The 13,477-nt window shown below is 45.3% G+C and overlaps 1 protein-coding gene across 1 annotated transcript; it reads left to right on the top strand.

Annotated features, from left to right (window-relative positions):
• Nucleotides 1–370: 370 nt before the first annotated feature.
• Nucleotides 371–7,990, top strand: LOC310779520 (putative flap endonuclease 1 homolog; the record flags this gene model as incomplete). The annotated part of the gene is made up of 10 exons (XM_083640049.1): nt 371–452; nt 2,992–3,055; nt 3,316–3,418; nt 4,124–4,175; nt 4,303–4,364; nt 4,529–4,665; nt 6,409–6,469; nt 6,602–6,733; nt 7,524–7,669; nt 7,795–7,990. The coding sequence occupies 10 exons, from the start codon at nt 371–373 to the stop codon at nt 7,988–7,990; spliced, it is 1,035 nt and encodes a 344-aa protein (XP_083496175.1).
• Nucleotides 7,991–13,477: the final 5,487 nt, after the last annotated feature.

The following is a 13,477-nucleotide window of genomic DNA, read 5'->3' as shown; positions in this document are numbered from 1 at the left end:
TGACCTACTGGATAGGGGGGAGAGTCTGAGCTACATGTACACTATAGCTGCAAGTGCAGGTTCCTATGGATGGCGTGTGCCCCTACATGTAGGCTATCAAGTGAGTTTGATTTGCAACAATCAACTTTGGATTTTTAATATGCTATTTAGTAGCCTATTTGAAATCTGGTCTGGGACTGGGAGAGCACAGAAATGTCAACAGCTGTCAACAATGCAATATAACATTCCAATGGTATGTGTATAATTATCGTGGCATCAGTTCAATTTGTGTATTTTAGGAGATTGACTGACATTTTTTATTTTGAAAAATCCTGACCAGAAGTCGGGGGGGGAATTGCTAGGTTCACCTAGGTGCTCACTAGTCACTACCATGGGGATTACTAAACTGGCAGATTTGATTCGCATAGATGCACCCGGGGCTATTTCTCACAAAGATATCAGTGACTACACAGGTAACATTAATGCCATTGCTCTGCTTTTTGTTTTGCTTGCATGGTTATGGTTCATTCTTTGTTGGGTTACGTTAATTATTAATAAGGCTAGCCTCAACGCGTTGAAGCATTGAACCAGAAGAGTCCCGACATCTCCATTCACTCAAATGGACCATTTTTTTCCCAGGAAGTAAGGTCCTGGAACTCTTAAATAAAAAAGGCAGCACTGTCGAGTTGCAGCAAAATAGACAGTTTGTGTTGTACTTTGAAAGGGTGTTTCATCCCTTGAATCAAATTGTACATTATCAGCTTTATTTTAGCATGCAAAAGTAGCGCGAGACCCATTCCTCGGCTGGCTGTGCATTGGCTAATGAGTCTCGCATTTTGGTCCTCCGCTGACGACACTACATTGAACCACCGCGGCTCCGGCAAAGCCACGCCCTGTGCCCGCCTACGCAGCAGCGAAGCGCCGGGATTGGCCAGGAGCGAGTCTTTTGTTCCCTTTTGACAGCTCGAATCTCCCACACCAAACACTCTGCGCTCAGCCCAGATTTCACTAACTGAATTGCTCTTGATAGCTCAGTGTAATAAATTAACGCTAATGAAAACGTAACACAAGCTTTTAACACACAATAGCTTTTTAAACACATCTTTATTTTAAAACATGATTGCAAAATTCAGGGGCTTTAGCCAAAGCTTCAACAATAGAGCAGACATAGGCCTATTTTAACTTGCTCTAAAATGAAAAATATAAAATGAAAAATACAATACAGTGCATAGCTTTTCATTTTGGCATTTTTCCCCAGTCCAGTTAGTCACAGTTCCAGTTAGTTTGTTCCAGTCCAGTTCCAACAAAAAACTGCAATCTACAAAAACATACAATAATATAAAATCATAGATAAAAAGCTGAATCACACACAATAAATCACGCATCACAACCAATAAAACCAAAAGTAAAATATATAATTATAAATACTCATAAAAAACTCACAACAAGAAAGTAAAACACCAATTGTTTATTGTTTATTATGGATCCCCATTAGTCTGACTATTCAGACTATTGGTATATGTTTGGCTTCACCTCTGAAGCCAAACGTCTCGACATGGATCAGATCACCCTGCTGAAAAAAACAGCATACACCAGCGTAGCTTTTTATGCTGGTAAAAAGTACACCAGCATAAAATGTGTTTTGAAAACATAACATTTTATGCTGGTGGTGTGACCAGCATGGGATGCTGGTCCACCAGCATCAGACTAGCACTAACCAGCATAAACCAGCATAGACCAGCAAGAAATTCATGATGGTCTATGCTGGTTTGTTCAGCAGGGCAGAGCAATCCTTTGACAGATTTTAGCTGGAACTTGTCAAAAATAAATCCTCGTCCCATTTGCTCACGTGAGCATGGGCGCCTGGCCAATCCCATCGCTTGCCTGCTGCGTAGGCGGGCACAGGGCGTGATTTTGCCGGAAACACGGTGGGTTCCATAATAATGCCACGTTGAGGCTAGCCTGGATGGAAAAACCTTGTTCTGAGTCTTCCGGCTACGGGCGGAAGACCCGGAACCAAAGTGCTGTATACTCCAGGAAAATATTCAGCTCAATTCTTGCGTTCCGTTCAGATGTAATGTTATGGATCCGGCAACTTTCTTCAAGTACTTCTTTGAATTCTTCGTTTGGTGTGTCCATGCTTCTTATTTTTTCTCTAACTCGTAGCGACTGGAGATGTTAGGCTGCCTACTGCTGCATTTCTATGGGGGAACGAAAACACTGCGGACCGCCGGAAGAGGGGGCGGGTCTTCTTCTCTCTTCCTGCCTGTAGTAACGCGTCACCAGGCTCGAGAGAGCCTGGTGACGTGAGGTTATGTTGAGGCTACTAATGAGGCTAGCATACTGTTAGGTCAGGTGATGTTAGCAGCAGTAATGGTACTGACATGGTAGGCTGTGGCTCTTCAGTTTGGCCCGGGGTGTCGAGTTGTCCCTCAGTGGAGATGCTCACATGATGATGACGTTCAGGCGCGGACTGCATAATCGGGCACGTCGGGCAAATGCCCGGTGGCCTGGCCTGCAAAAAAAAAAAAAAAAAAAAATTTTTTTTTTTTTTTTGGTGCCCCCAGTCAGGCCACTCACTGAACAGCAGGCCAGGCGCCGCCTACTGGTTTACTAGTGGTTTTATTACTTTGTTCAGGGTTAAAGTGGGTGCATCTCATTGTAAAATTGGACTCGGCCCAAATTGGGCTTCAAACGGCCCAAATCTGGCTTCAAACGGCCCAAATTGGGCTTCAAACAGCCCAAATCTGGCTTCAAACGGCCCAAATTGGGCTTCAAACGTCCTAAATCTGGCTTCAAACGGCCCAAATTGGGCTTCAAACAGCCCAAATCTGGCTTCAAACGGCCCAAATTGGGCTTCAAACGGCCCAAATTTTTCGCCGCCGCCCTTCGGACGCCGGCACGCACGTCGGCCCATATCGGCCTGGCCTGCTTGGTATCTAATGCCCGGCCTGAATTAGAATCCCAGTCCGCCCCTGATGACGTTAGTGCTGTTGCTGTGCTGTGTTACAGGGAAAGTCATTGCACTGGATGCCTCTATTGTTATGAAGCAGTTCCGTTCACTTCATTTGGTAAGGTGAGTATAGGCTACTTTGGTTACCTTTGTTTTTTGTTTCAGACTATCAGTGAAGCACGCATTGGTTCCCCATTCCATTGTGCCAGACTGAATTTATTTCCTTGGCTTGAATGCCATTTCTGTGAAATATAAAAATTATTAATGTTATCATTATTGATCACTACAAGCTTTGGCAATATACTGAACTGTACTTCATGTCAATAAAGCTAATTGATTTGAATTTAGATAATACTCCTCTGATTTTTTTCCTCTCTCTCTAGCCCCCTGATAGGTCTGTTCTTTCGCACGCTCACCTTCCTGGAACATGACATCAAGCCAGTGTTTGTGTTTGATGGAACACCTCCCGGGGAAAAGAGGGCTGTTGTAAGTGGCATCATGAGACTGGATGTTCTCTACTGAGTTGATTTGAAACATGTAAGAAGGTCAAGGGTCAAAGGGAGGCAAATCTGAGTTCTAGGGGTGGGAATCACCAGATGCCCACGATACGATACTAAAACGATACTTGAGTCACGATACGATAGTATTGCGATATGCTAGTATTGCGATATATTGAATATTGCGATATTTCGATATATTGTCTAACTCCTTTTCCTACCTTTTCCTTGACCTCACCGGAAACATGCAGTGTTTTTTTGTTTTGTTTTGTTTTTGCCCCACATGTAGGCTACATTATTAAGCTCCTCTGGACTCAATACGCCACTGCAGGCACGGACTGCAACATCGGGCGCTTCGGGCAGATGCCCGGTGGCCTGGCATGGCATGGCCTGCAATTTATTTATTTATTTTTAATATATCGATACTTGGCGTCCAAATATCGATACAATATTGTCAGGCAAAATATCGCGATACTATGGTGTATCAATTTTTTCCCCCACCCCTACTGAGTTCCTCCTTCTATGTGTTTGTCATCCTCTCATCCACATGCGTTGATATAAAAGCATTCGAAATGTTGTGAAAATGACATTTCTGGACCAGCGCAATATGTCACAGACAGCAGTCACCTGTAGGGTGATGTATGGATGACAGCATCCCTCGCTGATCGTATAGTTTCTGTATTTTTTCCTGCAGCTTGAGAAACGCGCTGAAGCAGCTGGTTACTCCCCCGACCAATCGGGCACAAGTAAGTCTATAGTAATTGGGGGGGAAACGCTCAAAGACCTTTCATTATTTGTAGAACCCATTTCAAGATTCAAAGGTTTTTAGTCCGTATCCTTGAGTGATTGTTGACGCTTCCCCGCTCTCTGCAGCATCCACTCAGACCAAAAACTGTCTCCACCTCCTGAAGCTGATGGGTGTGCCTGTTGTCCAGGTGCCGTCTGCCACACACTGGCATCTTAAAGCAGTGAAGTAAACTGCTATTGATTGATTTTGATTGATTTCTGCCCCCTTCTCCTTCATCAGTCTCTCTCTCTCTCCTCCCTGCATTGACATCTTCTATACCTCTCTCTCTCTCTCTCTCGTCTGTTGCTCAAGGCTCCAGCAGATGGCGAGGCGCTGTGTGCCCAGCTGGTGAGAGACGGTACTGTGGACGCCGTGGCTTCGGAGGACATGGACACCCTCCCATTCGGAGGGAGCGTCCTCATCCGCCAGCTGAACGCCAAGAGGGACGGGTAAGAGCTGTTACTGCTGATGTGTTAATATGCACATCTAATGCACATGTTTTGTAGGCGTTGGAATCACCAGATGCCCCACAGTACGATATTATCACGATACTTGAAGTCACCATACGATACTATTGCGATATGCTATTATTGCAATATGCTAGTATTGAGATTGCAATATGCTAGTATTGAGATATATTGAGTATTGGGATATATTGCTACTCATTACTTTTTTCAACTGCAAATTTTGTCCCCAAAGGAAAACATTTTGTCAACATCAGTTTTATCTAATAAGAGTCTGTTCATCTCACTTCAATCATTTTTATTGCAGTTGAATGGGATTGTCAAGCAGACACACCGACCAACACTGTTATAAAAACCTGTCATAAATGTTGCATGCACTTGACAAACTATATAATCAAATAGCGCGATACTTGGCGTTCGTGCGATACGATCTATTGCCACACGAAATATGGCGATAGTATGCTGTATGGATTTCCACCCCCCTAGTGTTTTAGTATGTGTCCTCTAGATCAGTGGTTCTCAAATGGGGGTCCGTGGCACTTTACCAGGGGGTCCGCGAAAAGTTTTCAGGAAAATAAAAGTAAAAACTTTTTTTGTTGCAAAAGCTTCACAGTTCAACAAAAATATGTTATGCTTTAAATCTAAAATGGTTTGTGGATTACATTCTAATCTAACAAACCTATCAATTTAAAAGTCAAGCACGTTACCGTGGAAACAATTAAGCTTAGTCCAAAATCACAAATCAGAATGAGGGGGGTATATTTTCTATCTTGTAAGGGGTCCTTGGCTGAAAAACGTTTGAGAACCTCTGCTCTAGATATGCATTAAAGTCGAGGCAAACCCGTTCGTCACGTGCATCTGAGTCCGTTTCAGACTGAAAACAAATTGAGAGGCGGAACATATACGGTGTCGATTATTTGATTTGACAATTCTGAGGACTGGCTTTGGCATTGGCCAATCCTGGCGTGTTCCACCCCCAAATCGGGTGGGATTCAGCGTGTTGTCGTGCTACGCAAGTGGGATCCGCGGAGTACCAGGCTGCTTCGTGCGGAGCGAGCGGACAATCCAATGCATGGGTGCTGCCCGCCCGCCTGGAAACTCCGAGGGGCGACCCCTGACAGCCACGCTCTCGGAGGCGCGCGCCATTATCGTTATAAATGTAAATAATATTCCTGGAATGCGTGTTTTAACGAGCCAGTTACATTTCTTTGCATTCTTAGACATTATTGTTTTTGTGTTCATGTTTCATACAATTGGCCATGTTAGTAGTTAGTTTATGGGATAGGAATTCTGCCAGATGACAGGCACTAGGCGCCATTTTCTACTTCATTTGGAAGAGAAAATTACCCTGAAATGAAGATTTGATTGACAGCTGCATGTCGTGAAATGATTGTTTGAAATGGGCTAGAAATTTGATAGTACTAGGTGACGTCAGCAAACTGTACATTACTGTTATCAATGAAATCTTGAAAAATGAACTTTTGATGTGAAAAAGTGTGGAAAAACGAAAGAAATTAGATTTCTGTGATTTTCTTTTTTGCATACATTATTAAATAGGTGCACTGCATACCCAGGTATTTGAACTAAAAGAAAAGAAAAGTCATTTTTGGGTTCAGCTCCACTTTTAAGTGTTCATTCATGGAGATGCTGATGATGTAGCGAGTTTAGTGAAGGAGGCATTGAGAGTTTTGTGACCGGCTCTCGTGCTCATATCGTTCTTTTTCACAGTGACGTCGTGGAATATTCTTTACCCAAGCTTTTAGACATTCTGAAAATGACCCACGAGGAGGTAAGACCAGTATTCATTCAGGTCTTCTATAAAGCATGCTGCTTTGAGAATAGCTCATAAACTCATACTCATACTCCATTATCATACAACCCCATGTGACGATGCTCCCCCCCCCCCCCACCCCTCTATCAGTTTGTAGACCTGTGCATCTTGTTGGGCTGTGACTACTGTGACAAGATAGCCGGTTTGGGTCCTAGGAGAGCTCTGACCCTCATCCAGCAGCACCGCACTATTGAGAAGGTGCTTCTGCATATCAACAGAGAGGTACTAGAAGATGGACTGCCAGCAGGCCCGTAGCTACCATTGAGGACACCGAGGTCATGACACCGAGGTCATGACACCGAGGTCATGACCTCGCTATTTTCAACAACAACAACAACAACAACAACAACAACAACAAAAATGTTTTTGAAAAATAGCCCCGGCCCCCAGATCTATTCATCTGTCATTGATGTTTTAAATCCCTCATAAATAACATGATATATGACAGTTGATCAGAAATGCAACAATTTGCTTCCTCTCTGTGTGCTATATAGAAGGAAGAGAGATAACTCACCACCACAACATTCAGATTTTGCATTGGGGCTAGATTGGGGCTAGACTTTGGGGACAGTTCTATTGAAGTGAATGGGTAAGTAACTCCCGTGTAAGTGATGTTTGTGTAGATGGGCCATTGTATTTAATTGAGCAGTATTCTGCCATGTGACCTGTATGCAGAATATAAATTGTATTATATGGGGAGACATTTATTTTGTGTATCATTTTAAAGCAACAGCACAGTAAAGAGGATATTAATCTAACATGATGTCTGTAGTTCTTTATAGATCTAGCCTCTTAATTTTGCTCTCAACGTGCACCAGATTGAAGCATTTTACTTTAAAATGGACAACACTTTCTAACCTGGCCCCCCCACTCCGTGCTAAAATGACCTCTGTATTTCTCTAACCCTGTCTACGGGCCTGATTGCCAGTGTTTGCTGTTTTTCTTTCTCAAATCTGTTCGATAAGTACAGATTGGGATATTAAGTTTCCCATGTCTGACTGTCGCCCTGCAGACATATCCTGTACCACATTTCTGGAAGTACCAAGATGCAAGGAAGTTATTCCTGGATGTGCCACAAACCGTAGCCCGTGAACTGGTCTGGACCGAGCCGGATGAAGAGGCCTTGGTTGAGTTCCTCTGCTGCACCAAACATGTCAAGTAGGTTCTGCTGCTGTAGTTTCGCTAGTGGAGTGCAGCTTCCACGATGGTTCTGGATGACATCTTGATGACGGTGTGTATATATACGTATACAACCTTGAATGTTGGGATGATGGGATTTTTAGGGAGCACAGGGTCCGTGGTCGCATGGCGAAGTTTCGTCAGATGCGGGAAAAGAAGCAGAAGGAGAGGGACGACGACAGGGCAGCAGGACGTTGCAGACAGACTGGCATGGGAGACTTCTTTCGAGTTACCAGGAAGAGGCAGCAGGTGAACTTCAACATCACAGTCATCTGCACTATTTATTACAACATTCAGTGAGATCTCGGAGCTTTTTAAATTGATTTCCCGCTGTAAAATAATTATGGGTGCAAGGTCCGGTTCAGAACGTGACTGCAGCTTGCACATTTCCTCATTAAAACTCCGATGCTGGGAAAAAAAAGTTGCTTGTCACAATAAATACACTCGTTTGACGACTTATTTGAGGGAATGTAATAATTATATCTATCACATCCACTATTTATGTTGCTCTTTGAACAACTCTGGATATTTATTGACAAGAGTTTTGCCAAGCTGGATGCGCTACGGGGGTTTAGGGTTAAAATCGCTAAACCGGAAGTCAAACTATGGGAGATTGTTGCTCACTTCACGGAGATACAGTATGTTGTGTCTGTGTCAGCAACGTAACGGGGGGGCTGGGAGGATTACACCGGAAGAAGCACCCATAAGCCATCATGGCATCTAGAAATAAGGTGGATAGGGATTGATTTAAGCTGAAATGTCTTTAAAAAATACTCTTGATAGATATATTTGGATTAATTATGATTTCTACTCATCCATTTACAAAGCAGGGAAACCTCTATCATTGTGTACGACCTGCTAGATAAACGGCAGAAAAATCACTCCTCCCTGTCTGTTGAACGTCTGTTCTGTCTCCTCCTCTAGCTGGTGGAAGCTGGGGATTCTGAGAGCAGCAAAGGAAAGAGACCAAAGCCAAAATAAGACAGCCACCACCTGCCGCTTGTTACTTCCACCAAACAAGTTGGAAATATGTCAGCGGTTTGTTAGCGAGATTTCTCAAAAAGTTATGAGGATTTGGCTGAAATTTGGGAAAGATACATAGTATCCTGTGGCCAAAGGCTCAGTTGATTGATTTTATTTGATATTTTAATTTTAAAAGTACAGCAGCTATATATAATGTGTGTGTGTATATATATATATATATATATATATACTGTATATATATAATTTATTTATTTGTTTGTTTGTTTATATATTATATAAATATATACGCTCTGAAGAAGTCTCTTTGCCGAAACGCGTAAGCGTTTTGTTTTTGTGTGATGTGAGCCAATAAATCAAGTGAAATGTGAGTATTTTGTCCTCCTTGACTTTGAAAACTGAGACCCTTTCAGCCTTTTTTGTATATAAATATATTGTTGGTTAGGGAACCGAGGCTAGTAAACTGACTGACCTCCTGTTGTTGAGGCTAGGTTTTGGACCAAAATCCACAAGGCCCTAATGCTGTCAGTAACGTTATAGGCTAGTATTCTTATCGGAGATTGTTAGACATCCTTGTAACAAGGTGAAAATAAAGACGTTGGTTCAATAGTCCATCTTGGAAAATCTAGAAGCAGTGAGAGTTACTGGTAAAGTACCTGAATCAATCGTTTAGTAGCCTACTGTAACCACTGACCTAACCTACAGTAGCCTCGACCGAGACTCAGTGAGTGCATTATGTAAGCCACATAATCTGCCTGGTCTCACTTCAGGATAGCTGTTGACATTGTGACATCGTCCGTCCATAAGTGATGTGATATAAATCACTGGCCAGGTGCCCGTTGTGCCTGTTTTTTTCATCTTTATTGAAAAACAATCAAATATACACACATAACAGACGTGCTCAGCATAACCCCTGCATCAGTTGACATCAGTTCACTGGACATTGTGATCTCGGTCCGCCAGTACCTATACAGATACAAAAAATACAAATGCAAACTACAGTAAGTCAAGATAAAGATTTTATTGATGCAGACAATGCTAAAGGAAGGGGGGGGGGGTCTTCACTCGCGGAGTAAAGCATCTGCCCACAGATGAGAAAACACTAATGTTCTTCTTCTTTGGAGGCGAAGGCTGGTGGTGCGTGTTCTCTCTAGACTGCGGAAGAGCTGTGCTGTCACTGTGCCTCTGCTGCTCTCCTCAAACAGCTGATCCCATCTCAGTGCTGCAGTCACGGTCTGGTTCTCTGGAAAAGCATCGTTGAAGACAAGCCTTTTTCTTGCGGGGGGATTCACGGACTGCCCGTCTGCGCGCCTCATTCTGGCCATGCTTCTGGCTACCTTTCTCTGTTTTGCACGGCGGATTTCCTTAATAGTTGGGGGTTGAGGCAGTTCCACAGGAGGGGGCGTCACTGGGGTCTCAGATAGGGAGCTGGTTGTGGATGCTGCTGTGCCTGTGTCGATCTGCTCTCCTCCTGCACCGTGTACTAGTAGTCCCTGAATGCCTTCAGATTCTGGAGGGGCCAGGCGGATTGTGCCATGGTACATTTGGGTGGTGGACATGGCTGTGGAGGCAGGGGTGCAATCAATTCCCTTGGCGTGTGATTCTTCCATCGTCACTTTCAAGCACTCAAAGACGTCAGCTACAAGGAATAGCTGGGCTGCAAGGAGGTGCTCTTTTATTTAGGCCTACGGCCTGACGTCATATATGACGTGAGACGAGTGGCCAATAGAAACCGTGGGTCCCAGGAAATGTATAGTGTCGATAACGTGTTTACTTTACTGTAGGCTAGTAGGCTAAGCTAGCCAGAGACTTTTTTGGCATCCAGCCTTCACATAAACTCACCCCAATGACAGTGGAAAATCAGACAGGATAACCGTTGTTTAGTAGTACTATCAGTTGCTGGCATCCTGTCTTCACAGAAGAAAGAAAAAAGGCTAGCTAGCATTAGCTGTTTCAAACAACGTTCTTCTTTGAGCTTTATAATTATTGGCAGTGTATCAGAATATCTAGTATTTATTAATAATAATAATAAATCATATCCTCTCAATCAAATTACCTCTGAAATAGGATCCGATAACACATAATACATAATGTGTATAAAGTTGGATGGCTTGAAGTGCTGATATATATTGTAGCGACCCAGCGTTTTGACATGTAATGTGGTGATGCGGTGTTTAGATAGGAACTGATGTGTGGGGTTGTTCCTGGGGGGAACGGTGTGTAAGTGGCACTTCCTGTCTCGTGGTGATGACAGTCAAGCTATGTGAAGAGCTGGAGTAGACGTGTGTATAGCTAGCAGCGTAGCTACCGCTAGGAGCTATGAGAATGAGCCAAGAATAAAAGCCTGTACCAACGATAAGTCTCCTGGTTCCTGAACGAATACCTGAAACGTTACATTGGTGTCGGAAGTGAAAGGGTATTGCCTCTGCGTCGGCCGAGAGGGGAGAGGGTGAGAAGGAACGGCAAAAGACACTGTGTGTGAGACGGCTTTTGGGCTCGAGCGTCCTAGCGGTGGTAGGTTAGCTACCTGGGGTGCTAACTGCTAAGAGCACCACGTGCGATGGTGCACGACGGAGAATGGCCGTCGCTGAACGGGAGGAAAGAGGAGCTGACGACGGGGATCAGCTCGGTGCTGGCGGGCATGGAAGCCCGTTTGTTGAAAGAAGTCAGACGGCTGTTGGAAGCGACGCCTGCCTGGGCAGTAGATCTGATGCAGATGCTGCAGGAGGTGATGCAGCGTGTGGACTTGATGAGCACAGAGGTAATGCAGCGTGGAGAACGGCCGGAGGAGCCGCAAAAGAGACTGTGTTGGACATGCGGGGAACCTGGGCATCTAGCGAGGTGGTGTCGCAGCGGTCCCGGGGGACAGACCAGGTACGCGGAGCAACGGTACTGGGGACGGCCGGGAGCCTGCTGGTTATGCGGTGCGTTTGGATACCTAGCCAGAGAGTGTCGAGAGGCTGTCGGGGACCGGAGGACTGCGGGAGAAGAGAGGCGTGCAGGCGGCGGGCAGGTGAGACTCTGTTGGACTTGCCGGTCGCCTGAGCACTTAGCCAGAGACTGCACTGAGAGTGTGGAGGCCGGAGGGGAGACACAGGCTGGGGAGAATGTGAGCAGCCGGGGAGAAGAGAACGTTGTTACGGTTAGGAGAGCGGTGCTCCAGGGGAGCAGATGGAGGGAAGAGGGAGACATCATCTGCAGCGCTGTTACAGTCGGGAGAGCGACGCTCGTGTCTCCGGGTGAGCGAGAGAGGTTACCGCCGGAGGAGCCGGCCCAACCTAGCCGCTCCACACCCCCCACGGTTGCTGTGCAGAAAGCCGAGGTGGAGATGGATGCCGGTGGTGTTCGCCCTGCTGCCCTCAACACGCCGCCCCCTGGGGGAGGGGGGCAGGTAAACGAGCGAGTGCAAGAGGTGAAGGAAGACGAGGGGGACTGTTCAGAAGTGGACCTGACAGACGATGACAGGGACATCATGGATGTCGACGTGGACGAGTGGAGACGCAGGCAGGTGGGGGACGCGGACATCAGTGCGATACTCGCGGGGGTGGCGATCAGATACCGGCCACCTGTAGAGGAGAGTCACCTGTTTTCCGGTGCCACGAAGGGACTGTGGAACATGTTTACCGACCTGCGTGTGGGTGAAGATGGGCTGTTGGAGAGGACAGGGCACGGGAAAAGTGGGTTCCAGAGGGTGGTACCCAGCTACCTGCGGGGATTAGTGTTACGATGGGCGCACAGGGGCCGCGGCGGTCAGGGTCATTTCGGGGCTGAGGAGACACTCCGCCGGGAAAAGTTATATTGGAACAAACACAAGGACGACGTGCGGAGCTACTGCAGTGCGTGTGTTGACTGTAGAGTGCTTCAGGTGGGACAGAAGCTTGGAAAGGGGGGATGGAAATGGTGGTCGAAGTGTGATAATGTGAGTAAGGAAATGGTGGTGGTTTAAATGAATGGGAAAAGAAAAAAGGTTTAAATGAATGGGAAAGAAAAAGGAATAATGTAAATGTTGGGGCTGGTGTTAATTGAAAATGTTGGTGAAAAGGGTGCTAATGGGAAGTAACTAAATGATGGTGGTGGTGAATGTGAAATGAAGTGGGGTGTTGAAAAAGGAAGGAGTACTTGGGGGAAATGTTGTTGGGAAATAGAATTTGATGTGGTGACGGGAAAAATGTTATTGGGTTGGTGTGTTTTGATACAGGGGGATGTGTGGGTTGTGGGTGCCAGCGTGGGCACTGGTTTTTGTTGGGCGAGGAGTATGTAGCGACCCAGGGTTTTGACATGCCAATAGAAACCGCGGGTTCCAGGAAATGTATAGTGTCGATAATGTGTTTACTTTACTGTAGGCTAGTAGGCTAAGCTAGCCAGAGACTTTTTTGGCATCCAGCCTTCACATAAACTCACCCCAATGACAGTGGAAAATCAGACAGGATAACCGTTGTTTAGTAGTACTGTCAGTTGCTGGCGTCCTGTCTTCACAGAAGAAAGAAAAAAAGGCTAGCTAGCGTTAGCTGTTTCAAACAACGTTCTTCTTTGAGCTTTATAATTACTGGCGGTGTATCAGAATATCTAGTATTTATTAATAATAATAATAAATCATATCCTCTCAATCAAATTACCTCTGAAATAGGATCCGATAACACATAATACATAATGTGTATAAAGTTGGATGGCTTGAAGTGCTGATATAGCGACCCAGGGTTTTGACATGTAATGTGGTGATGCTGTGTTTAGATAGGAACTGATGTGTGGGGTTGTCCCTGGGGGGAACGGTGTGTAAGTGACACTTCCTGTCTCGTGGTGATGCCA

This window comes from Poromitra crassiceps (assembly GCF_964638095.1).
Source record: "Poromitra crassiceps genome assembly, chromosome: 7".
Lineage (NCBI taxonomy): Eukaryota > Metazoa > Chordata > Actinopteri > Beryciformes > Melamphaidae > Poromitra > Poromitra crassiceps.
This window is presented reverse-complemented; position numbering and strand designations above follow the sequence as displayed.